The 24548-nt window shown below is 36.3% G+C and overlaps 1 protein-coding gene across 2 annotated transcripts in view; it reads right to left on the bottom strand.

Annotated features, from left to right (window-relative positions):
• Window positions 1–426: 426 nt before the first annotated feature.
• Window positions 427–24548, bottom strand: part of ST8SIA1 (ST8 alpha-N-acetyl-neuraminide alpha-2,8-sialyltransferase 1) — a 132981-nt gene continuing 108859 nt past the window's right edge. For both annotated transcript variants that reach the window (XM_019738024.3, XM_088798332.1), the window contains one exon: window positions 427–8523. In XM_019738024.3, the coding sequence (XP_019593583.1) occupies window positions 8037–8523 (487 nt within the window). In that variant the 3' untranslated portion in view covers window positions 427–8036. The remainder of the gene's footprint in view (window positions 8524–24548) is intronic.

A 24548-nucleotide genomic window follows, 5' to 3' on the forward strand; every position in this document is an offset into this window, starting at 1 on the left:
AAGTCACCGATATGAGCAGAAGCAAAATCTAAATGTTTTTAATCTTGTTAGGGATTTATTAAATTATCTCGGGGACACACATACTGACATTGACTCACTATATAAAGGAAAAAATTTATTTCTGGAAAAACCCTCATGTACATATGTCATACTAACTAAATGTTCAATTTTCTTTCTATTTTATTTTGCCCAATAGATAGCTCTTTTCACCCACAAAAAAAAGGTACCACTAGTGTTCTGATATTCTATTTACAGCATTTGTAATTCTATATTTCTAAAGTAATTTTCTCACTAAGCAGCATTAGTTTTCATCCAGAAGAGGAAAAAAAATATCAGTGTAGCTGACATGGATACAAAATAAAGGAGGAATGGAAAAGGAAATAGGATTACCCATACGCTTCAGGGAAATAAAAAGACTTCACAAGCTATAAAAAAAATCATTTTATTCACAGGGCACATTTCCAAGTTTTCTCCAAGTAAGGGAGGTAGAGAAATTGAGACTTACTGAACCTTCTCACTACCAGCCATAATTACAATGAACACACCAAAGAAAAAGACATGTTTTTACAGCAAACCTCCTCCCATGACATCGCATTTAGATTCTATGGAAAGAAACAACTTGGCAGAATGAAGAAATAGGTACTGAACTTTCAAGTCACACAATATAAAGTACCAATTAAAGTTTTTCTTACCTGCTCCATTTTACTTGAAACTCTTTTTTAACCAAAAGAAGACGACGAAGACAAAGACAAAAACGAAAACGAAGAAGAAAAAAAGAAGAAGAAAAAGAAGAGCACTGATTTTCTCCACATCTCCTGCCAGTGGAATGTGACTTTATGAGGAAGAAGTATTTCCATGTACACTTCAAAGGTGAATTCATTTAAAAGTATAATCTAAAATGTGTTCCAGAATTATTGTATTCATGGGCTAGTAGTCAGACTACACTGAGAAAGAATATTTGAATTTCTCTATTTTTCTCTTACCTCCAGCCTTTGCAAATTTGCTCTTGAAAAACAGCTTGCACAATATGTGGAATAATATATAATGTGCAATAATTGAATTAGAGATCAAAGAGAAACTTTCTTTTTCAATGCTTTCAGACCAACTATGCTGTATGGCAACTAGAATTCTAAAACTATTCCAGACCTTTTAATAATTAGTCAATCTTTGTAATGGAGCTATCCTTGTCTGTTCTCCCCATCTTCATTCTAGTGTCTCTGACTCTGATGTACCCCGGTGGCCATCAATCACACCAGATTGTGAATCCTGTATATTATGAAGGGAACTATGAACAAGAAAGCCCAAGGGATTGGTGCTTAAGAATGAATGAGAAACAGAAGTAAATTGATTCTTTGCTTCGATGAATGCTAGAATTCGAAGGAGAAAACATTCTTAACCTATGCATCCTCTTGGAGATATTCCTTAAGGTGCTCCTTCTGAGAAGGTTCTACTACTTCAACAAGGGATATTTACATACTATTATCAGATGTCTCCAAGGCCTATATGCTATTGTGCATTTATATAAAATAGTCACATTCACTACATTTATAAGAGTTCTTGCAGATGGTAAAGATACAACCAAGTTGTATCTTGGAACAGATATAAACAAGGAACAGACTTGGTTATACCTCTAAAGTGACCCAGTTAGAGGAAGGAAATAGATAAGTGGGAGCCAAGCCAGAAAAAGTTAAGGCACCCTCTGCCACCCCCTTCCAGGTCAGACGTCTTTCTTTTTTCAATAGGCATAAATAACACAAAGTGTGTGTGTGTGAGTGTGTGTGTGTGTGTGTGTGTGTGTGTGTACACTAGAACATAAGGGAGAAAATGCATCTAAGTCTGCTTACATCATAATTCATATAAAAGTCTCTTACTGAAGTAATTGTGGAAGCAGGAGACTAAAGTTTTTAAACTCTCACTCTGCATAGCATAAGATGACCGTGTTTCAAAGGTTCAAGTTCAAGGTGATACTTCTTACTATTGCTGCCTCATCACGACAGGAAATCTAAATAATCTTATTTTGGAAGTACTATGTGTCAAAATGGAAATGAAAAGGGGATATAAAAATGGGAATGTTTGCATACTCAGGTTCAAATAGCAAGGAAAGCACAATGCGTAGAGGGGCAGGAAGGGGAGAAGTATTTAGACTGTGGGGTCTTGGTAGATAAATGGGCGCCCCTCTTCTGTTTTCTTCCCTAAGTGACTCACAATCTGGCTCTCCCACTGCTTCCTCTAGCGTCTCTCATCATCAGTCATAACAACTGCATGACAGTATATTTCCTTTAAAATGTTTTGAAAGGTTCTATTTTGGGGGCTGCACTCAAGGACAAAAGCCTGTGTGCTCTCTGCTTAGCTACCTTCTCAGATTCCTCCTAATGGTCCTTCACAATTAAAACCCTGATTTGTATCTTTCTTTCTTTTTTCATTTTGGTTAAACCTTTCTTCATATTACAATTCTGCATTTCTCTTACTGTGCAGAGAAAAACAGACATATCTGACTCCTGATTTTCTCTGGCCTGGATAAAACCACATCTGTAGGTGTTTATTGGTATCGTGTAAAGCACACACTTTTAAAATGACAAATATCTGGAGAAAAATCTAATTACATAGAAGCAGAAAGAGACATGATCAATATATTTGGGTATGATTGTCTAAAATGCCTAGACAACTTTGCAACATTGATGTCCCACAGCTTCATAGGAAAGGAAAATCAGAAAAAAATTCAGAACAATGTATAGATTAACAAGAACACAGAGGAGGTAGTAAATGAGTGGCCATAAACAAAATATAATTCCTCTTTTCTGCTTTAAAAAAGTTATAGTTATGGGCTTTGGCTATCACACAAATGCTCACAGGTATTATAAGCCAATTTATAAGTTATTTATTCCTTATTAGAGCTAGAAGAAATCAGAAATGCTGGCACCAGAAGAAAATTAGAAGAAGGAAACAGAACCATATATCTTTTTCCTTACTTCAATGACAAGCAGAGGTTTTGCTGTGTTTGAATAAGTTTTCCATTTATACACTTGCTTCGATCTGTCACCTCTAAGGTGTATGTAAAAAAAATTCAAAAGACAAGACTAGGCTGAGGGTAACACCATAGTATCCATTTTCTTATGATAGGAAGAAAAAAGGCTATGCCAATTATAGATTCATATATGTATGTTTCCTTCCACGCACTCAACATAAATATCATGGCCTCCCATTTGGGGGTTTATACACAGACACTCTAGACTTCAGGGTTCCTTGGGCTTCATCTCCAGAGCTTTTAAAGAAGCTCTGTAGGAACTGGTGGAGTATGTGTGATCCCCCTACCTTCAGAGACTGAGAAAATCCATCTGAATGGGGGGAAAGCTCCCCTTTTAATAATCACTGGCAGGGCCATAATTAGGTCAGGGTGACCAGAACTCTGTCACAAGACACCCAAATTTAGAGAGCAGAAGAAAAAAATCAACAACAACAAAAAAACCCTGTTTAAGGCAGTGTAAAATTTTAAGCAAATTTCCACACCAGCTCTTTAGTCACAAGGCTACTAGCTCAGCCCCAGGCCACTTTCCACAGTATTGGACAGAGACAGAGAGTGCTGGAAAACCAAGGTCAAGGGCAGACACTTCTCTGATCCTATGTATGCTGAGAACTTGAGAGACAAGTTTTCTCTCCTTTCTATTTGCCTAATCCTCTCCGGAGCACAACGTGGATTGAAGTTGCCAAAACTACTAGTCATATTTAGTTATTTGTTACTGCTGACTTCATCAGAAGCTTGATTTAAGTTGTAGGTGCCTGGAGTTGTTTACTCAATTCCAGCTCTGATTTGTACCCACCAAAAGTCATGTAATCAGAGAGTCAACCTCTACATTGGGAAGATGAAGACATACAAAGCACAGCGTTCCTTTCAGTCCTTATTTCTCCGCATACTTGTTCTCAAGTTCCCACAAAAGTCCTTATAGCTTTGGTCTTTGAAACCCTACAAACATGAAACAGATATTACCTGGTTCTAGTGAGAAAAATTTCATTCAACACAAGAAGAATTTCCTAAAGTTTTAGTAGACCATGACATTTCTTCCACTTAGGTCCCTCCTCACAAGGATTAGTCAGTTAAAAATTTCACAATGTCAATATCTTTAAACATGAAAATTAAAGCTGTAGCTGACTGCCTTTCCAAACAAAGAAATGAGAGATTGTACATAATAAAGTATACAACTACCATAGTTGCTGACAAGAAGACATGTTATTGATATTTCCATTTGGAATCATCTATAGGAAAACTCCTGTAAAGCTTTTGATTGATCTAAGAATATTTTTGGCAAATTTAAAACCCTAGGGTTTCTTCAGTTATTTTCCAAGTAGATTTTTAAGCCATGTTGTCCATTGCTTCAGGTACAATTAATATTTAACCTAAACAAAGTTTTTAACCAAAAACAGGGCATGAGACCTCACACAGCTAAACACACAGTATTGTCTAAACATCTGCCATTTTGGATCATTTACCTTTGTTAAAATAGCTAAAAGTGCGCTAAACAGAAACCAAATCCAGAAAGCACTCTTAAACTTCTCAAATTAATTGCAGTTTAGATGCACAATATTATAGCAACGGGTGGTCAATTACTCTATATAAAGCTTATGTGTCTAATGTCCTCTTCCATATAAAAAGTTTTCATATGAAAAATTTTCTTTCTTATGGAATGACTTAATCCTTCACCTATCTTAATTTTACTGAAGTATAATTAAAATTAAACAGAGGTCATCCTCATTCATGACCCTTAGCATCAATGCAATTCTCAAATTGGAGCTAATAAAGCTAATACAAAGTCTCATCAGGTCCTCATTTTCAGTGTCATCACCTCCTCTATCGCCCCCATTGAGCAACCTAATTTTTGTCACTAAAATAACTTTAGAAATTATACTGATGTCAGAGGGTTATGTCCTCTCTTGGCAGATGTATCAAAAGTGATGAAATATTTCTTATTGAATGTGTCTACCATAACCTAAATATCTTCTGAGCTGAATCTTAAGGATCAATAATATTAAAATGTAATTGACCAAATTTGGCAAAGTATGAGGCACAATTCTGAAGGCCTCAATTTCAGAAAAACAGAATAAAACAATGAAAGTTTAGAATTCGATTTCTTAATAGTAATAGAATGTTCCAGAGTACTCTGCAAGACAATTGTAGAGAGAGCCTCATTTAGGACACATGTATTTTAATAAAGAGAGAGATGCGTAAGTTACTCTACACACATGCACACACACACACACACACACACACACACACACACACACACACAAGCACCCACACTCATAACCCTATGTTTAGATACATCTATTTAACCACAGAAAAGGAAATATGTGTGGCATAACTATGAGTTGTCACTGTAAAATAATACCAAACTGTAATCTACTGTAAGAAAATATTCTCATTCAATTGGAGTCATACTTTGAATGACATTAGCACGTATGTGTACCCTTAGGTGAAGACAATCTGGAACAATCAAAATATCACTTTAGTCTAATCTGGGTTTTCTCAGCTTTGGCACTATTGACATTTTAGACTGGGTAATTCTTCGTTGTGGGGGATCTGACCTGTGCATTGTGGATATTTGGCAGGATCCTATCGAGATGCCAGTAGCACCGGCCAAATCATGACAACCAAAAATGTTTCCAGACATTGCCAAATGTCACCAGCAGGGGGAGAGAGTCACCCCAGGTGAGAAGCACTACTGGTCTGATTAAACACTATCAGTTTGGGATGTTTCTGTTTTGCATTTCAAAAGCCACAAATTTATAGACTAAACATTATACAAATCTATTGCACAAATCTATCTGAGAAATCATAACAAGATGTAACATTCCGGACAGCAATTTCAATGGAATTGTGATGCCTCGGCTTTATGGAGCTCATTAATTACATTTTAACAATTTTAACAATTAAAGCACTAATTCGAGTGACACATATTCTATTAACATTTGTATTTGTTTTTCATTAGTCCTTTTATTATACTTTTGATGAAGTTTATAGGTAAAAATGTATTCCTTTTTAAGGTAATTATTAAATAGCAATAGCTCAAAAGAGGAAATATATTCAGGATTGCACGTATAGCGAATATTTAACACAGCTCACTGAATAGTACATTCTCACTACAATTTTGCTGCCATATAGGATAAAAATAGCACATCAGTTCTGCATAGAATCAATACTCAAATTCTTAACTTTCTTAGGATCAATATAATCTGTGTTATGTCAATCAATCATATTTCTACTGCTGATTTCTATAATAACCTCAATATTCCACCTTATTGAGAAATTGCCTATTCTAATGATGTAGATTTTTTTCCAACGGCATTGTTATCTTGATAGCTTTTAAAGTCACTGACAAAAAACTGCCACCGATTTTAATCTATATTGTGTACTAATTTTCTACCATTAAAAATCAAACAACTTTTTGGCACAGTTTACCTAAATTTTGGTGATACTTAAAAAAAATAAAGATAGTGATTTCTAGTGTCCCCTTTTAGATTAAGGCATTCCCAAAGCACAAAGACAACGAAAGGCTTCCTTTACTCTTCTCTTATATGTAAACACATCTGGCTGCTTGCAGTCTGTCAGTAGAGGGACTTTCTAAGTGGTCCCACCTGCTACTCAGAGAATAGATAGCTACTAATTCACCTCCCTTTCCTCGCATGGACCTGCCTTGCATGACCATGCTCAACATAGGGTCCATTCATGAGATGCTAGGGAGAGTCAGAATGAATAAACAATTCTGCTCATTTTGGGTAAGCACTTTGGGGGTAAGGCTTACATGTCATGCTGTATGAGCATTATGAGCAGCAACCAATAAGCTGGCTTGTCTTATATCAAAATGTAGTGCGTAGTACATAATACATTTGTACTTCTCCAACACTGATTACAAATTTTTGAAATACCAGATCATGTGGGTTCAGCTTTCATAGTTGCATGGGAATGAGCTTTGTTTAAGAGAGAGTCAGAGAGAGAGAGAGAGAGAGAGAGAGAGAGAGAGAGAGAGAGAGAGAGAGAGAGAGAGAACATGAATATATATGAATATATGCACATTTGTAGGTGTGCATGTGTATTTATCTTTGAGTGAATATACCATGGTAGATAGAAATGGGATGAGTCTTCCAGTCTGTCTTCCAGAGACAAAGCTTTACATCATTGTGCTTTATCTCTGAACATTAAATGACGAAGACAATTATGTAAACAATTTGCAAATAAATAATGTACTCATCGTTATAGTCTTTGTGCACTAAAATAATAATAATGCAAACAGGCTTATATAATGCAGACCTAAAATTGAATTTATGCCCTTAATTCTGAGGAGGAGGGAAAGTGGTTCATGTTTCCAGACTATGAATCAACACAGTCTAAATTCAACGATGCTTTTCATTGCCTAAGTACACTTGACAAAAGGGGAGGGACAAATTCTTATTTATCATTTTTTAAATGGACAAGGACTATAGTTAACACAGACTTGGTTCAACAAATCATAATATCAGCTGTAGAGTTTTGTATCCTTATTACTCAGTAAGGGATTTTTTAAAATCTACCCCATCACCCACTCACTGCTCCTAAATAGAGCAAAAATAAACAATTTTTTAAAAACCTATGATTCTAATATCAGTCTTCATAAGTAGGTTTTTTTTAATTAAGCCTGTTCGTATTGACAATCAGTAACACGTTTGCCCTGGCATTTCCTTTATTTTACCTTAATTCTTCAGCTTCAAAAACTAGAGCTCCATCTTGTTTGTGAACTGCACCTTCTTGATTTAAACCATGTGCTTTACCAAAATCATTTCATCAAAATGCTACTAGTTGCAAATACATAATGTGCTATAAAACATTTCATAGAATGTTTCAATTCCCATTTGTCCTCCAAGCCAACATTAAAAGTAGAGTTTCCCTTGGGTTGTTGTTTCCAAGTGTCCCATGCAAATCCATGAAACGACTTGAACATTTCCTTTTGCAGTCACGTAGAAAACCTAACAAAAATACCCTGGCTTTGTTCTTTCTTTATCCACTGTCCCTAGGAAGTGGGCTGGAGTGAGGTGTCCTCACACGGGTCTAGCTGCATTCTCAGTGCACCAATTTTATGAAGATACCAGAGTTGGAGAAATTCCTCCGGCATAGCATGGAAGCCAGAAAAGGGCAAGACATTATCATAGTAGTGGTGGCTGATGGGCTGCTCATGCATATTCACAGAGAAGGGCCAGAAGCCATAGATGGCCACCTCCTCACAGAGGCCCAGGGCTGCGCTCACCAGAAAGAGTCCTGTGGACAGGCGTTTGGCATGAATTCCCCTACTTTTCCAGAACTTTCCAATGCTACGCAGAAAGTTGGGATTAGCAAAGAGCACTGTTTGATTGGCACCGACGTCTGACAGTGTATAATAAACTCGGAGGGATGGCTCTGTTCCTGTCTTCATAGAAAACGCAGGCATGTAGATGTAACTGTGGTTATAGATTTTCATGTTGTCCACAAATGTCTTTCTGGACCAGAGCAGGTTCTGAAACCTATTAAAGTGAAAAAGAGGCTCAATTAAACCTGGAGAAAAGAAATTCATCAATACCTATTCTACTGTTCTTCTGATGGCCTTGATAGCCCCCATCAGCTCAGTAAGAAAAGAAAAAAAAAAAACATGAAAAACACTTCATTTGTATTTAAAATCCTCCTTGACCTTACCAATTATCTCTCGTCATGTAGGTTGGCTTTCCCCCACCTCAACATTCTAAACTCAGGTTAGGATTCCTTAATGGGATTCCTTCTGAATTAAAGTGCATTGGGCATTTTGTTCTCTTCCAGAATTTATTGGCCTGAAACGTAAACATGGTTTAATATTCACGAATTCAAAACGTTTTTGGTTATTGGATAGGATTTTGATAAAAGCTACTTGTGTAGTCTGTCATAAGGACTGGGTTCCTCATTTGCAATCAAAAGAATCTCTTTAAAATACTTCTTCCCAATGAAATTCTATGATTCTACAAGTAGGTATGTTAATCAATGTTATATTGTAACTATAGTATTACATGGGGAAAAAAAATGTGTTACTATTATAAAATGATGCTAAGAGTTGCCCCTATTGCTTGTGCCTTCTTACGTATGTTCTTTCACTTTGGAATATATAAAGTGAAAGTTCAAATATATTCAACTAAAATTAATGGTATACATCCTATGTGTCAGATACTGGGGAATTCAAATTTTATGACCAAATTTTTGTCTCAAGAAATTCAAGTCCACTTGTGGAAACAAAAATATAAATGAGTACAATAAAACATTCTAAATGCCACAGTTGGTATTTGTATAAAGAAATATGAAATACAGATGAAAAAATAATTCCGTCTTGGGAAAGGACATGGAGTCCAAGAAAGCTACAGAGAGGAGATGATATTTAAATACACCTTCTCAGATAACCATGAGTGGAATTGCTGGGTCATAAGGTAGTTCCATTTCCAGGTTTTTGAGGTACCTCCATACTGATTTCCATAGTGGCTGCACCAATCTGCAATCCCCTAGCAGTGCATCAGGGGTCCCTTTTCTCCACATCCTCGCCAGCACTTGTTTGTTGATTTATTGATGATATCCATTCTGACCAGGGTGAGGTGGTATCTCATTATGGTTTTTATTTGCATTTCTCTAATGATTAGTGATGTTGAGCATTTTTCATATGTGTTTTGGCCATCTGTATGCCTTCTTTAGAGAAATGTCTCTTCATGTCCACTGTCTGATTTTTAATTGGTTGTTTTTGTTTTTTTTGTTTTTTTGGTGTTGAGTTGAATGAGTTTTTTTAATAAATTTTGGATATTAACCCCTTATCAGATGTATCACTGGCAAATATCTTCTCCCATTCAGTAGGATGCCTTTTTGTTTTATTGACGGTTTCCTCTGCTGTGAAAAAAACTTTTTAGTGGTGTAATCCTACATGTTTATTTTTGTTCTTTTGCTTCCCTTGCCTGAGGGGATATATCAGTAAAAATATCACTAAAGGTAATGTCTGCAAATTTACTTCCTATATTTTCTTCTAGAATTATATGGTTTCAGATCTTACATTTAAGTCTTTAATCCATTTTGAACTTATTCTTGTACATGGTGTAAGGAGGTGGTCCAGCTTCATTTTTTTGCATGTGTCTGTCCAGGTTTCCCAGCACCATTTATTGAATAGACTGTCTTTACCCTCCCTTAAATTCTTGCTTCCATTATCATAGATTGAATAATCATATACTCATAGGCACGGTTTTATTTCTGGGCTCTCTATTTGAAATGGCCACCAATAGACAATTGGATAAAGAAACTGTGGTATATTTATACAACGGAGTATTACTCAGCCATAAAAAAGAATGAAATATTACCATTTCCAACGACATGGATGGACCTAAAGAATATTATGCTAAGTGAAATAAGTCACACACAGAAAGACAAATACCATATAATCTCACTTATGTATGGAATCTAAAGAACAGAATAAATGAACAAACAAAACAGAAATAGACTCAGAGATATAGGGCAAAAACACTGAGTGTTGCTAGATGGTAGGGGGTTGGGGATGGGGAGAAGATAAAGGGATTAGAAAGTACAAATCAGTAGTCACAATATAGCCATAGGGATGTGAAATACAGTTTGGTAAATATAATCAATAATGTAAATATTTTGTAGGGGGTCAGATGGGCACTTGTTTTATTAGGGAGACCACTTCATGGTGTAGATGCCTGATCACTGCACTATACACCTGAAGCTGAAACTGAATAATATGGAACGTCAACTATAATTAAATATATATATATAGTCACGGGACGTGGAGTACAGCATAGGGAATAGAGTCAATGGAATTGTAAGAGCTATATACAATGTCAGAGGAGTAGTAGATTGGGAGAGGGGAATATCACTTTGTGAGGCGTGTAAATGTCTATTACATTGTTTTGTACACCTGAAACCAATAAAAAATTAAGAAATACTCAGAAAAATAAATATGTTAAATAACTGTACTAAAATCATTTTTACACAACTCTACATCTTAGAAGGATTTTATTGTTATTTACACATTTAAATTCTTTATATTTCTTTTTTCCACTTCTATTAGCCATCTCAACACGCTGTTTTAGTGAAATCTTTATCTCTTGTGCATTTTATTCTTTTGAATGATAATAAAAGAACTTTCAGATTAAAGAAAAAGAAAAAGGAAAAACAATAAATAAATACACCTTCTCAGGGGACCAACAGGAAGAACAGCAACTAAACTAGAAGGGACATTTTCGTCATAGACAAGGGTTGCAGTGTATAGAACAATGATGAGGATTCAATGTCCCTGGAACGAGCAAGTTGGGAATGGTAGAGGCATTGGTTGAAGATGAGGCATGTTGCAAAAAATGTGTGCATCTCTCATTTGTTTAAACTTCACTCTGTGGTGACGAGGAACCTTCCTAGCAGTGCGTTCTTACAGCACTTACTACTTGGATTACAAATATTTCATCATTGGTTTGTTGTCAGTCTATGTCAAAAAGGTAGTTCTGACAGTTTAGAAGGTATTCTGGGGAAGGAAGAGGCTGGTGGAAGAGACCAGTGAAGAGATTGGTTATCTAGCTCAAGACAATGAACTAGACTAGAGCCTTGCAACTTTTATTTTCTTTCACCTAAGGGAGCTGCCCATCTCAGGTTCTGTGCAGGTGGAGCAGCTGCATCTAAGAACAGAACCGAGGCACAACCAGCAGAGGGAGTCTGGCCTGACATCTTGGCAGGCCTCATCATAAATACAGTACCTCGGTTTTCGAACATCTCTGTTGACGAACATTTTGTTTTATGAATGCCGTAAACCGAAGTAAATGCTTCAGTTTTCGAACACGACTCAGAAGTTGAATATGTCACACAGCTTCCCCTGAGTGCAAGATCCTGAGGCCTAGCTAGTCAGCTGTTTTTGAATGTTTCAGAGCTTGTGAATTACATTCGAAAACCAAGGTACCACTGTATGTGAAAGCAAATTCTGAATACACAACTCCACAGGATTTTATGTTGCAATCAGCGTCATTGATTCCTCCTGCCAAGAAAGGTGTGTTTCTCAAGCCCAAAGGAAGGGAAATTTGCTCAAGTTTTCTTCATAGCCTTGATTCAGCAACCTGCGTTAGCAATTTTCCCTGGGCCCTGAGAAATAGAGAAGTGGTCAGAGGGTTTTAGATGGAAACATTTTACCCTAGAAGTCATGGAAGCACACTGAACCACGTTCTGGAGCTGAGGCAGCCTCTCTCCAACACAAACTCTTGCTTCCCAACTTCCAAATAGGCTCCGCCCAGCAACTTGTTTATTCTCTCCAATGCCCATCCCTAGTTTCTGCTCTTTTCCTAAAACAGAAATGCTTTCCCCGTCATGCAGACACACCCTGCAGATAAGGTCTGACTTCATTTCAAAAGTGGTTTTCAAATTAGCTAGGGAATAACCTGAAATCACAGCTTCCTGGGTTCTAATGAGAGTGATCAAGGGAGCTGAATTTTTATCCAGCACTCCCTGGTGATCTGATGTAGGTGTCCAGGAGATACACTCATTTTGAAGATCAAAGCCATCAATGTAAGCTGTCTAGCTCTCTGTCTCTGTTCCTCAACATTTATTTCAGTACTGTCTTCTAATTTTATCCTTGTTGCAATTCTAAGAGGAAGAAGTTCTCCCTCTTCCCCTCTATGTCTTGGAACAAGCTATTTCACACTTTCTGAAAAACTCTTGTTCTTAAGTGGGTTTCCCTTCTTTAAAACATTCAGCCTCTCCAGCTCTACTGAATTATTCCCTTCTGTCTTAAATTTTGTTAGAATTTAATGAGAGAAGAAGTCTTCCTATGGTATGCCCACATTGTTCTCAGAGCTACATTCTGGTTCTCTCATTTCACCATCAACACCCTACAACAGTTAATATACGTCCATTTATTCCCTTTTGCATCCCTTGAGCAATTCCCTCCTTATCACTGTGCAGAATGACTCCTATTCCACAGAGCTGTGCTGGCTGGTGGAACTTACCCCTATTTTTGTAGTGGACTGCATTCGAATGAGAATCATTCTGCCCAACAGAATCAGGGCAACTGATTTTGTGTTCTCTGTCTTAAAGCTGACTGATTATTCTTGAGTAGGGTCGTCTTCCTTCCTTGAGTTTTAACTTTGAAAAGGAACACACATCTTGGACTTACTATACTCGTAAGTTTACTGACACTTTAAAAAAAACAGCCTATATTGTATATTGTTTTTTATCACTTTTTTTAAAAAGATTTTTCTTAAAATATAGCTACTGTGTTTCCCCGAAAATAAGACCAGCCAGACCTTCAGCTCTAATGCGTTTTTTGGAGCAAAAATAAATATAAGACCCGGTTTGATATTATATTATAAGACCTGGTCTTATATTATATTAAAATAAGACCGGGTCTTATATTAATTTTTGCTCCAAAAGACGCATTAGAGCTGATGGTCCGGCTAGGTCTTATTTTCGGGGAAACACGGTAACATACAATATATTAGTTTCAGGTGTATATCATACTTATTCAACAGTACCTACCTGGCACTATACATAGCTACGAACATTTTATTGATTGTATTCACTGATCCATTCTCAGGGATCACCATGAGAAGTCCAGCAACCATCTGACACTGTACCACGCTATCACAATATTACTGACTATATTTCCTATGCTGTATATTACATCCCCAAGAATTATTTGTTTTATACCTAAAACTTTGAACCTCTTATTCCCCTTCACCTTTCCCCGCATTTTTAATTTTTCAATTACAGTTGACATTCAATATTATTTTATATTAATTTCAGGTGTACAATATAGTGGTTAGACACATATAATTTACAAAGTAATCCCCCTGACTTGTACCCACCTGGCACTATACACTGTTATTACCATATTATTGATTATATTCCCTATGCTTTATTTTACATCCCCATGCCTATTTTATAACTACCAGTTTGTATTTCTTAATCCCTTCACCTTTTTCACCCTACCCCCAACCCCCCAGCTAGTATTCATCTGACACCACACATAGTTATTACAATATTACTGACTATATTCCTTATGCTATACCCTACATCCCCAAGACTACTGTGTAACAACCAATTTGTACTTCTTAAGCCCTAACCCCTTTTTTCACCTATACCCCTAAACTCCCTCCCATCTGGCAACCATCAAAATGTTCTCTGCATCTATGAGCTTGTTTCTGTTTCATTTGTTTATTTTGTTCTTTAGATTCCACTTATAAGTGAAATCATATGACATTTGTCTTTTGCTGTCTGACTTACTACACCCAGCATAATACCCTCTAGGTCCATCCATGTCATTGTAGATGGCAAGATTTCATTATTTTTTATGGCTGAGTAATATTCCATTGTATATATGTACCACCACTTCTTTATCCATTCTTCCATTCAGGGACATCCAGGTGCCTTAACATCTTGGCTATTGTAAATAATGCTGCAGTAAACATATGGATGAAGACGTCCCCTCAAAGTAGCATTTTAGGTTTCTTCGGATAAATACCCAGACCTGGGTCATTTTACTAGGTCATTTTTTGTCTCTTGTTATAGTCTATTTTAAAGTCTATCTTGTCTGGTATAAGTATTGCAACCCCAGCTTTTTTGTTTGTTTCCATTTTCATGAAATATCTTTTTCCGTCTTTTAACTTTCAGTCTGTGTGTGTCTTTTGATCTGAAGTGATTCTCTTGTAGGCAGCATATGTAAGAGGTTTGTTTTCTTATCCATTCAGCCCCCCACCTTTTGATTGGAACATTTAATCCATTTATATTGAAAGTAATTGTTGGTAGATATGTAGTGATTACTATTTCATTATTCATATTTTTTTGTTTTGTTTTGTTTTGTTTTGTTTTGTTTTGTTTTGTTTTGTTTTGTCTTAAAGAGTCCCTCTAACATTCCTTGTAATACTGGTTTGGTGGTGAGGAAAAAAGCTCCTTTAGCTTTTTCTTGCATGGGAGGCTCTTTATCTGTCTTTTGATTCTAAACGACAGCTTTTCTGGATAGAGCAATCTTGGTTGTAGGTCCTTGTTTTTCATCACTTTGAATATTTTGTGCCAATCCCTTCTGGCCTACAAAGTTTCTGTTGAGAAATCAGCTGATAGTCTTATGGGAGCTCCCTTGTAAAGAATGAACTGCTTTTCTCTTGCAGCTTTTAAGATCATCTCTTTGTCTTTAACCTTTGGCATTTCACTTAACATGTATCTTGGTGTGGGTCTCTTTGAGTTCATCTTGTTTGGAACTCTCTGGGCTTCCTGAGTTTATATATCTATTTCCTTTGCCAGGTTAGGGAAGTTTTCCATCATTATTTCTTCAAATAGGTTTTCAACCCTTTGCTCTCTCTCTCTCTTTTCTCCTTCTGGTACCCCTATAATGTGACTGTTGGTATGTCTGATGTTGTCCCAGAGGCACCTTAAACTCTCCTCAATTTTTTGGATTCTTTTTTTCTTTTTGCTGTTCTGATTGGGTGTTTTCTGCTACCTTATGTTTTAAATCACTGATTCGATCCTCTGCTTCATCTAATCTACAAATATAATGTCGTATGTTAGCCATATTTTTACAAAAATATTTTTAAAAATTTACAGTTAAACCAAGAATAAAGGAGAACTTCTTCAACTTGATAAAGGATATCTACAAAAAGCCGACACCTAACATAATTTATTATGTGAAACTTGAAGCTTTCTCACTAAGATGAGGCATGACAAGGATGTCCCATCTCACCAGTGCTTTTCATCATTATACTGGAAGTTATTGATACTACAATTAGACAAGTAAGGAAATAAAAAGTATACAGATTAGGGAGGAATAAACAAAACTGTCTTTGCAGGTGACACAACTATCTATGTAGAAAATCTGAAAGAATCAACAACAAAAAAACTCCTGGAACTAATAAATGATTATAACAAGTTGCAGGATACAAGGTTAATATACAAAGTCAATTGCTTTCCTATATACCAGTCATAAGTGGGTAGAATTTGAAATTAAAAAGAAAACACAATATCATTTATATTAGCACCTCCAAAAATTAAATACTTAGGCATAAATCTAACAAAACGTGTATAAGATCTATGTAAGGAAAACTACAAAACTCTAATGAATGAAATCAAGGAACTAAATATAACACATTGAGAGCTATTACATGTTCATGAATAGGAAGACTCAATATTGCCAAGATGTCAGTTCTTTCCAATTTGTTCTATAGATTCAATGCAACCCCAATCAAAATCCCAACAAGTTCTTTTGTGGATATCAAACTGATTTTAAAATTTATATGGAAAAGGAAAAGACTTACAATAGTCATTATGATATCAAAAGAGAAGAACACTGTTGGAGAACTGACACTACCTGACTTCAGGACTTACTATAAAGGTGCAATAATCAAGACAGAGTGGTATTGGCAAAAAAACTAGACAAATAGATCAATATAACTTAATAGACAGCCCAGAAATAAACCCAGATAAATACAGTCAACTGATCTTTGAGAAAGGAGCAAAGGCAATACAATGGAGCAAACAGAGCTGGAATAATCGGACATCCACAAGCAAAACAACAACAAAAAATGAATCGGGATACAGACCTTACACCCAAAAATTAACTGAAAATGGATCATAGACCTACATGTAAAATGCAAAAGTAGAAAACCCCTAGAAGATAACCAAGAAGGAAACCTAGATGACCTTGGCTGGGGTGATCACTTTATAGAAACAACCCCAAAGGCATGATCCACGAAAGGCATAATTCATAAGCTGGACTTCATTAAAATTAAAAACTTGCTTTGTGAAAGACAATATCAAGAGAATGAGAAGACAAGCTACAGTCTAGGAGAAACTACATGCAAAAGACACAGCTGATAAAGAACTATTATCCAACATATACATAGAACTCTTTAAACTCAATAATAACAATAATAATAATAATAATAATAATAATAATAAAGCCCGGTTGAAAAAATGGGCCAAAGACTTTGACACCTCACCAGATGACCAATAAGCATAGTGGAAAAAAAAAAAAGCTTCACATCATATACCATCAGGGAAATGCAAATTAAAATGACAATGAGATAACACTGTACATCTATGAGAATGGCCAAATCCAGAACACTGACAATACCAAATGCCTGGGCGGATGTAGAGCAACAGAAACTCTCATTCATTGTTGGTGGGATGCAAAATGCTACAGCCACTTTGGAAGACAATTGGGCTGTTTCATACAAAATTTTATACTTTTACCATACAATCCAGCAATCACGCTCCTTGGTACTTACCTAAAGGTGTTGAAATTTTATGTCCACACAGAAATCTGCACAAGCATGTTTATAGCAGCTTTATTCATAATTGTCAAAACTTGGAGCAACTAAGATGTCCTTCAGTAGGTGAACGGATAAAGAGACTGTATTAAATCCACACAATGGATTATGATTCAGCACTAAAAAGAAATGAGCTATCAAGCTATGAAAAACACAGAGGAACATTAAATGCATATTCCTAAGTTAAAGAGGCCAACTATATAAAGATTGCAACTATATGACGTTCTGGAAAAGGCAAAATTATGGAAACAGTATAAAGATCAGTGGTTGCCAGGGTTTGGAAGGAAAGAAAGGGATAAATAGGTGGGGCACCGAGGATTTTTAGGGCAGTGAATATACACTGTACAAAATACCATAATGATGGACACATGTCATTCATTATACATTTGTCCAGACCCATAAGATGACAACACCAAGAGTGACCCATAATGTAAACTATGGACTCTGGGTGATTATGATGTGTTGATACAGACCCATCAGTTGTAACAAATGCACCACTCTGGTGGGGATACTGATAATGGGAGTGGCTATGTGTGTGATAGTAGGAGGTATATGAGAAATCTTTGTATTTTTCTTTCAGCTTTGCTGCAAACCAAAATTGCTCTAAAAAAAAAATAGTCTTAACAAAACCATCATAGCTTCCCTACACAGTATCAATCACCTTTTAGAAAAAAATATAATAAAGACTTCATTTGTAATAAAAACAATGCCCTCGAATATCTTGAAATAAAGCTAAAAATGAATACATAACATTTTTATGAAGACAATAATGAATATTGAAAGATATCTCCCCAAATATGTTCAATGCAATCTCAGCAAAACTTCCAATATTATTATCAAAATGTGATATGGTAATTCTAGAAGTCACATGAAAATTAAACACACATTTAAGGCAATTTTTGATAAATGAATAACAAACAGAGAGGACTTAACAAATAGCAAAACTGATTATAAAACTGTAGTAATGAAAATACCATGGGATTCAGCAAGAACAGACATGGGATTCAACATGGAACAGGAGACAGAATCTAGAAATAGACCTAGGCATATTTTGGGATTTCCTATATTATAAAAGTGACATTTCAAGCCAACTCATAAAAAAATCAACTATTTCAAAAATTGTACCAGGACTACTGGTTAACCAAATAATAGAAACTAAGGTAAATTCTTACTTTACACTGTTCAGAAAATGAAGTTCAGGGATAATCTATATGTGCATCACTAAGGGAATGGCAAAACAAATAGTTATACCATACTACAGATACAAGGCAGTTCTTTTAGTGACACAGACAGCTCTACTTGTATCGAAATAGAAATATTTCTAAGACATGTTACATGAAAAACAAAGAAGTTACATAATTTATAACATATAATTTAACACACAAGATGAAGATACTTATTTTATACAGTTACACATATGTATATAAATGCATGGGAAAATGTTAGAAGGATACACATTAAGCTGAAAACAATGGCTACCTCTGTTGAGAGCAGTGTATCTGAGGGTACAGGTAGAGGGCCAAAGGAAACTTTAGCTTCATCTGGAATGCTTTCATTCTTCAGAAGGTGACTACATTTACGTATTACTTGTGTTATTAAATATTTCCTTTTGAAAAGTCAGGCACCTTGGTAATCACATAAATGCAAAGTAAAATAATTTTGAGTTTCTAGTTTGCTCTTTTCTAAATTAGGACTATGGTATAATTTTATTCCTTTTTAAATTCTTAATATTATAATGTCTGTATCATATAAAACATATTTACAAAAAAGTCACAAATATTTACAAAAAAGTTAATTCATCTCTTACGCATATTTCATTTTAAAAGTTCACTTGTACATAAAATATTGTTCTAATTAGTTTTCTCTGTAATAAATTTTATTTGAACACTTTCCTTCTTATTTACTTCCTGTTCAAATATTTCAGTAATTTTCCATTGACTCATTTTGGAAATGAGTCAATGGCTTGACTCATTTCCTTATATTATTTACTTGCTTTTCTAATATTTTGGACCATTTGCCATGTTCACAGTTGCTCACTGTCATTTTTCTGTCTCTTTGCACAGCTGTTTGTTTACCCAGCTGTTGCTTCCTTTTCCTCTGTCAATGAATGTTAATTTTGTGTTGATTTACTAATCTTTCCTCCTCAGCACCTTCTTATCCTGTGGGGGTATCTCTTCCACAGGAAAATATTTTACCAGATTGAGAAAAAACAACACATCATACTAAGCTATTCCCTTTATACATAGTACATGTTAAACTACATCCTAAGAATGTAAGCTTTTAAAATAGTTGCAAAGTGGGGATTCCAAACTAGACTTAGGACATTGCTAAGAGGAAAGAAATTTAGGACACTTCTTTAAGAGATGGATATCTCTGAACTGAAGTTGGAAGAATGAGAAGTTAGCTATGTGAACGGAGTTGAAAGGAAAGAGAATTCTTGGCTGAGACAGCAGCATGGGCAAAGGCACAGCGGTGAGAGAGGGAAGTGTTCTGGGAAATGCAAACAATTTAATATGGCAAAGCTTTAGAGCAGGGTGTCCAAACTGCAGCCCGCGGGCCAACTGCGGCCCGTGATCCATTTTTTATTGGCCCGCAGCAAATTCCAAACATATATTTAGTTTACTTAAATAAACCAGGTGAGGCAATACGTACTGCACCTCAAGTGAGTGGCCCGACTGTTTGTGTATTTTACCGAATATGGCCCTTGGTGAAAAACGTTGAAAAAAGTTTGGACACCCCTTCTTTAGAACCTTGGGAGTAGCTAAAGATGAGGTTACCTTGGTGCACAGAGCAAAATAAAAGAATGACCTATTGCCAATCAAAGGTGAAATTTTACCCATAAGGAAAAATGGAGACTAATGCATTAGTCCATGGGGGAAATGATGAGGGTCTTACCCTCTCTCTTACCTTCTCTCCTCCTCATCAGGGTGGAGGAGAGAAAGGAGAAGCCAAGTGGTGACTTGGAGGAGCAGGGCTGATCTTCTGCTGAGAAGCAATGGTGAGGTATACAGAGAACTATTCCATCTGATTTAGTGTCAGTGCATGTTGTTAAATATATATGCTCCCCTAGGTGTGAGGGTGGTTTTAGTTTGGGAGGTTGAGTGGCTTGGACTTCCGGTGGCTCCTTTCATCATGATAGGTAACATAAAAGGAGAATGTGGTTTGAAGGGAAAGATTATCACCCAATTTTGGAAACGTTGAGCCACCCATAGACATAAGATCACCCAGAAGAGCAGTGAGACAACATACAAAATATTGACAAATTATAGCATTGAAACGGTGGGCAAAAGAGGCAGAGTTGTAGCCAAGGGTAGATGGATAGAGAGGTGAGAAGAAATCAGGAGAGTGTTCAATAACAGAAGAAGAAAAGAGTTTAAAAAGTTTATCAACAACGGTAAATGCTGAGGAGATCAAGTGAAACAAAGAAAATGGTACTTGGAAAGTTAGCAACGTGGAAGTTTTCAGAGGCACGAGCTAGTTCAGTAGAAGTCAAGCTACATGCTGGGTTGAAAACTCATTTGTGTACAGAGGCCAAGCAGGTTAGGAAAATGTGTTTAGAGGCCAGGTATAAGACAAGAGCATGTGGATCTGGAAATGTAGTGTACATGTCCCATCTAAAAGATTTCAAAGTAAAAAGAAAGGAAAAGCAAGCACAGCAAGAACGCAGGCCAAATTTAGCCTGTTGACAACAAGTTTGATTGATGTTTGACTCTCAAAACTTATTCAAAATTCCAGATGACAAGGAGAGACCATGGATTCACAAATCCATTTCGAGCAGACGGAAAAAAGCTATAATAGATATGGTCTCTTGTTTATTTATGACACTAATGACAGTCTGGGATAAGAATTAGAAACCTATAATCAAATTACAGAAATACCAACAAATTCTATGATAATATCGCTGCTTAACACATATTACTTTATTTAAGCCTATGTAGTAACTCTATGATAAAGGCATTATCCCTCTTCTGCAGTTGAGAAAATTGAGACTCAGAGCGATTAACTACTCTAATAAAGCTTCATAACAGGAATGTAGTAGATTCCAGTCTCCAGCCGAGCTCAATCTGACTATAGACTCAATGCTCTTTCAATTATACTGTGTATCTAAAGATTTATTGCTCCTGTCCTGTATGAATCCACTCACCTGTGATCGGGGTTCCACCCCTTCTCACCTTCTCAAGGACCTGATCCACCTTATCCTCTTTATTGCCTTTATCTTTATTCATTCCCTTTACTGGCTCTTCCCAAAACATAGGTTTTTGCCCAAGTCCCCAACTACAATCAAACAACAAAAATTTCCTCAAAAGTACATCTTTCTCCAGCTACTTCCTGCTCTCTTTCCTTCCATCCATAGCTGATTTCTTCTTCTCTCAAGTCACTCATACTCTCTGGGAGATTTCATTCACTTTCATGACCTAAACTAGGTCCTAAACTGCTAATAGAGTGGAAAGTGTTATTTTAACAACAGATACCAGAGTTCCCTGTAGAAAGAGAATTCTCTTTGTTTAGGTAGAGGGTGCTTTGGGTGTTGAAGGTGAAATCCTAAGAGCATGTCCTGGGAGCAGAAAGGGAAGTAAGTAATAACTAATCTCTCCAGTATAAGTGGTTACCAAGAATTCAGGGGAAGGGAGAGCCAAAGAGGGATATGAGAGAAAAGAATGAAGAGCAACCACATCCTGGGAGGCCAGAGACTACATGTAATGCAACAAGTGGGATATTCTCAATGGCAGGATATTTGAAATACTTTTAAGAACAGAGATGGCAGATATTAAATTTTTATATTCTTTGCTTGATAGATTTTCAGTGTTTCCCCTCTGTAATCTCAAACCTAATATAAATGTTGTACATAATGCCTTTGAGAATGGTATTCTGGAAAAATCAAGGAAAGAAAGTCTTAATCCATATTTACATTTCTGTGGAGTAAAGAGAGAGGAGTAATTACAGAAGGTAAGATGGGGACACAAGTAAACTGAAAGTAAGTGAAGGAAACATGTAATTGGAATAAATAATGACCGTGTAAATTTAAGCTTATGGAAATTCTCAAAATATTGGAGACAACGTTGACCTCTCTGCAAACACAGGTGAGGAATTCAAAGTCAATTTGAAAAAAAAAAAAAAAAAGCTTAAGGAACAGGCCGACATATATTCTCATCTAAATTCATACTGATTATGTCCTGATCTCTGTCTCCAGTCTAGTTTTCTAACATTCCAAAATTACATAGCAGAATAGCTAAATGGTTAAGAGCGTGAACTCTGAAGTCCCAGCACCTAGATTTGAATTTCATCTCTAATACTTACTAACATTGTGAATTTGGTCAAGTTTCTTAAGCTGTGTGTACTTTAGTCCCCTCATCTGTAAAATAGAAACATGAGTTGTATCTAGCTCATAGTAATTTATTACTTGAATTAATACTTACAAAGTATTTAAAACAGTATCTGTTCCATACTCGAAAATATTAGAATTTATTATTATAACCAATAGACCATTATCAATTTCCATTTGATTTCATTCGCACACTCAACAGTTATTTATTAATTAGCGACTACGTACCAGGCACTATTCTATGCATTACGGAATATAGCAGTGAACAACACAAAGTCTCGGTCTTCATGGACCTCCATTCAAGTGAGAAGAGACAACCAATAAACAAACAAAAAATGAATAATACGTGGAGAGTGCCACAAAGAAAATAAAGAAAATATGGTAACAGGAAAAGAGAGCATGGTGGTGTTACTATTTTATTTAGAGTGACATTTTAGCAGAAGTCTGAAAAAAATGTTGTGGTGATCTGTAGGTAGTATCTCAAACTCAGCATCTTCCCTCCAACGTCTACTGCAACAACCATATTCCTTATCTGAACAAATGGCACAACCATCCATCAATGACTCAACCCAGCTATAAACATATATCCTTCCCTTTCTCGCAGCTTCTATGTCCCGTTATAGACATAATATCTTTTGAGTCTACTTTTCCATCTCTCTCTACCTATTACTTACAGGGTAAGCCACATGAAATGGCCATTCACCAGATCAAAAACAGTTGAATATTGGCATGTGCTCACCAAACCCATTTTGTTTTCCTCCAGGGCATGCAGAAGGACTGCTTCCCAGACTCCCTTGTGCCATGACTAAGTTCTGGACAGAACTGCTGTATGACACTTCCAGGCCTACACCCAAAAATTTCCCCTCAATACCAGTATTTGCTCTAGTCTTTCCTCTGTCAGCAACATAGAATAAAGATGATATGGTCCAGGAATTTGTGGCCCTAGGGGAATGGTGCAACCACTGGATGGAAGAAGTCTGGGTCCATAAATAACAGTGTGCAGCAGAACCCTTCCCTGTACACCAGCAAACTGTAGGTGAGTAAGAAAAAACTTTATTGTATTAAACTACAAAGGTTTGAGGTAGTTTTTTACAGTACTTGGTCCACTCTAACTAATGCATATCCTCAGTGCCAGTTTAATTTCAGATCACCATCAAGCCTCCTCTGTACCCAATCCAAACTCATCTCTGTCTCTAATACATACTTCTCAAGGCTCTCCAGGTAACTGTCCCAAGGCCCAATTTGACTGTGTCACTCGCCATCGAGGGGGAGTTCTTCAAGTGGCTTTTCCTCGTTTTCAGATCAAGTCTAAGCAATGTGGAAAGTCTAAACCTTTTGTGATACATATAAATCTTGCTACTTCTCCAGCCTCTTTTTTTGCTACTGCTCATCAGCACTCTCTACCTAGAAAGTCTGCCATGACCCCAAGCCTGGATTAGGTATCTAACTTGATGCACTTTACTTTTATCAAGGTGCTTATCACCTTGTCGTATAATTGTTTCTTTAATTTCTATGGCTCCTTTACTGAATTCCTTCAGAAAAAGCTAATGGCCTTTATCTTTGTGTTCCCTAAGCCTAACACTATACCTGACACAGTGTAGGCATTCATTGTTGAATGAATAAATGCATAAAGGAATGAGTGGATTTCTAAGCATTTTTGCAACTTTTTCACAAACTGCATTTAACTCATTCCAAAATATGCTACAGGAAAAAACACAAAATGCTTTTTTCCCCCCAGGAATACTAAGATAATATAAGATATACTTTTGATTGCCTTCATACTTGTCAAGCAATATTTTCTTTCACTGGTTTTTATGCAAACTATTCCCCTTCTTTAAACCAGAAAATGGGTGATCAGAAACTGAATAGCACTCTTAAATACAAATCTCTCATTAGACACTAGTTCATTTTCCTA

Source organism: Rhinolophus sinicus, chromosome 1 (assembly GCF_057876585.1).
Source record: "Rhinolophus sinicus isolate RSI-liver-muscle chromosome 1, RSI-T2T, whole genome shotgun sequence".
NCBI classification, from domain to species: domain Eukaryota; kingdom Metazoa; phylum Chordata; class Mammalia; order Chiroptera; family Rhinolophidae; genus Rhinolophus; species Rhinolophus sinicus.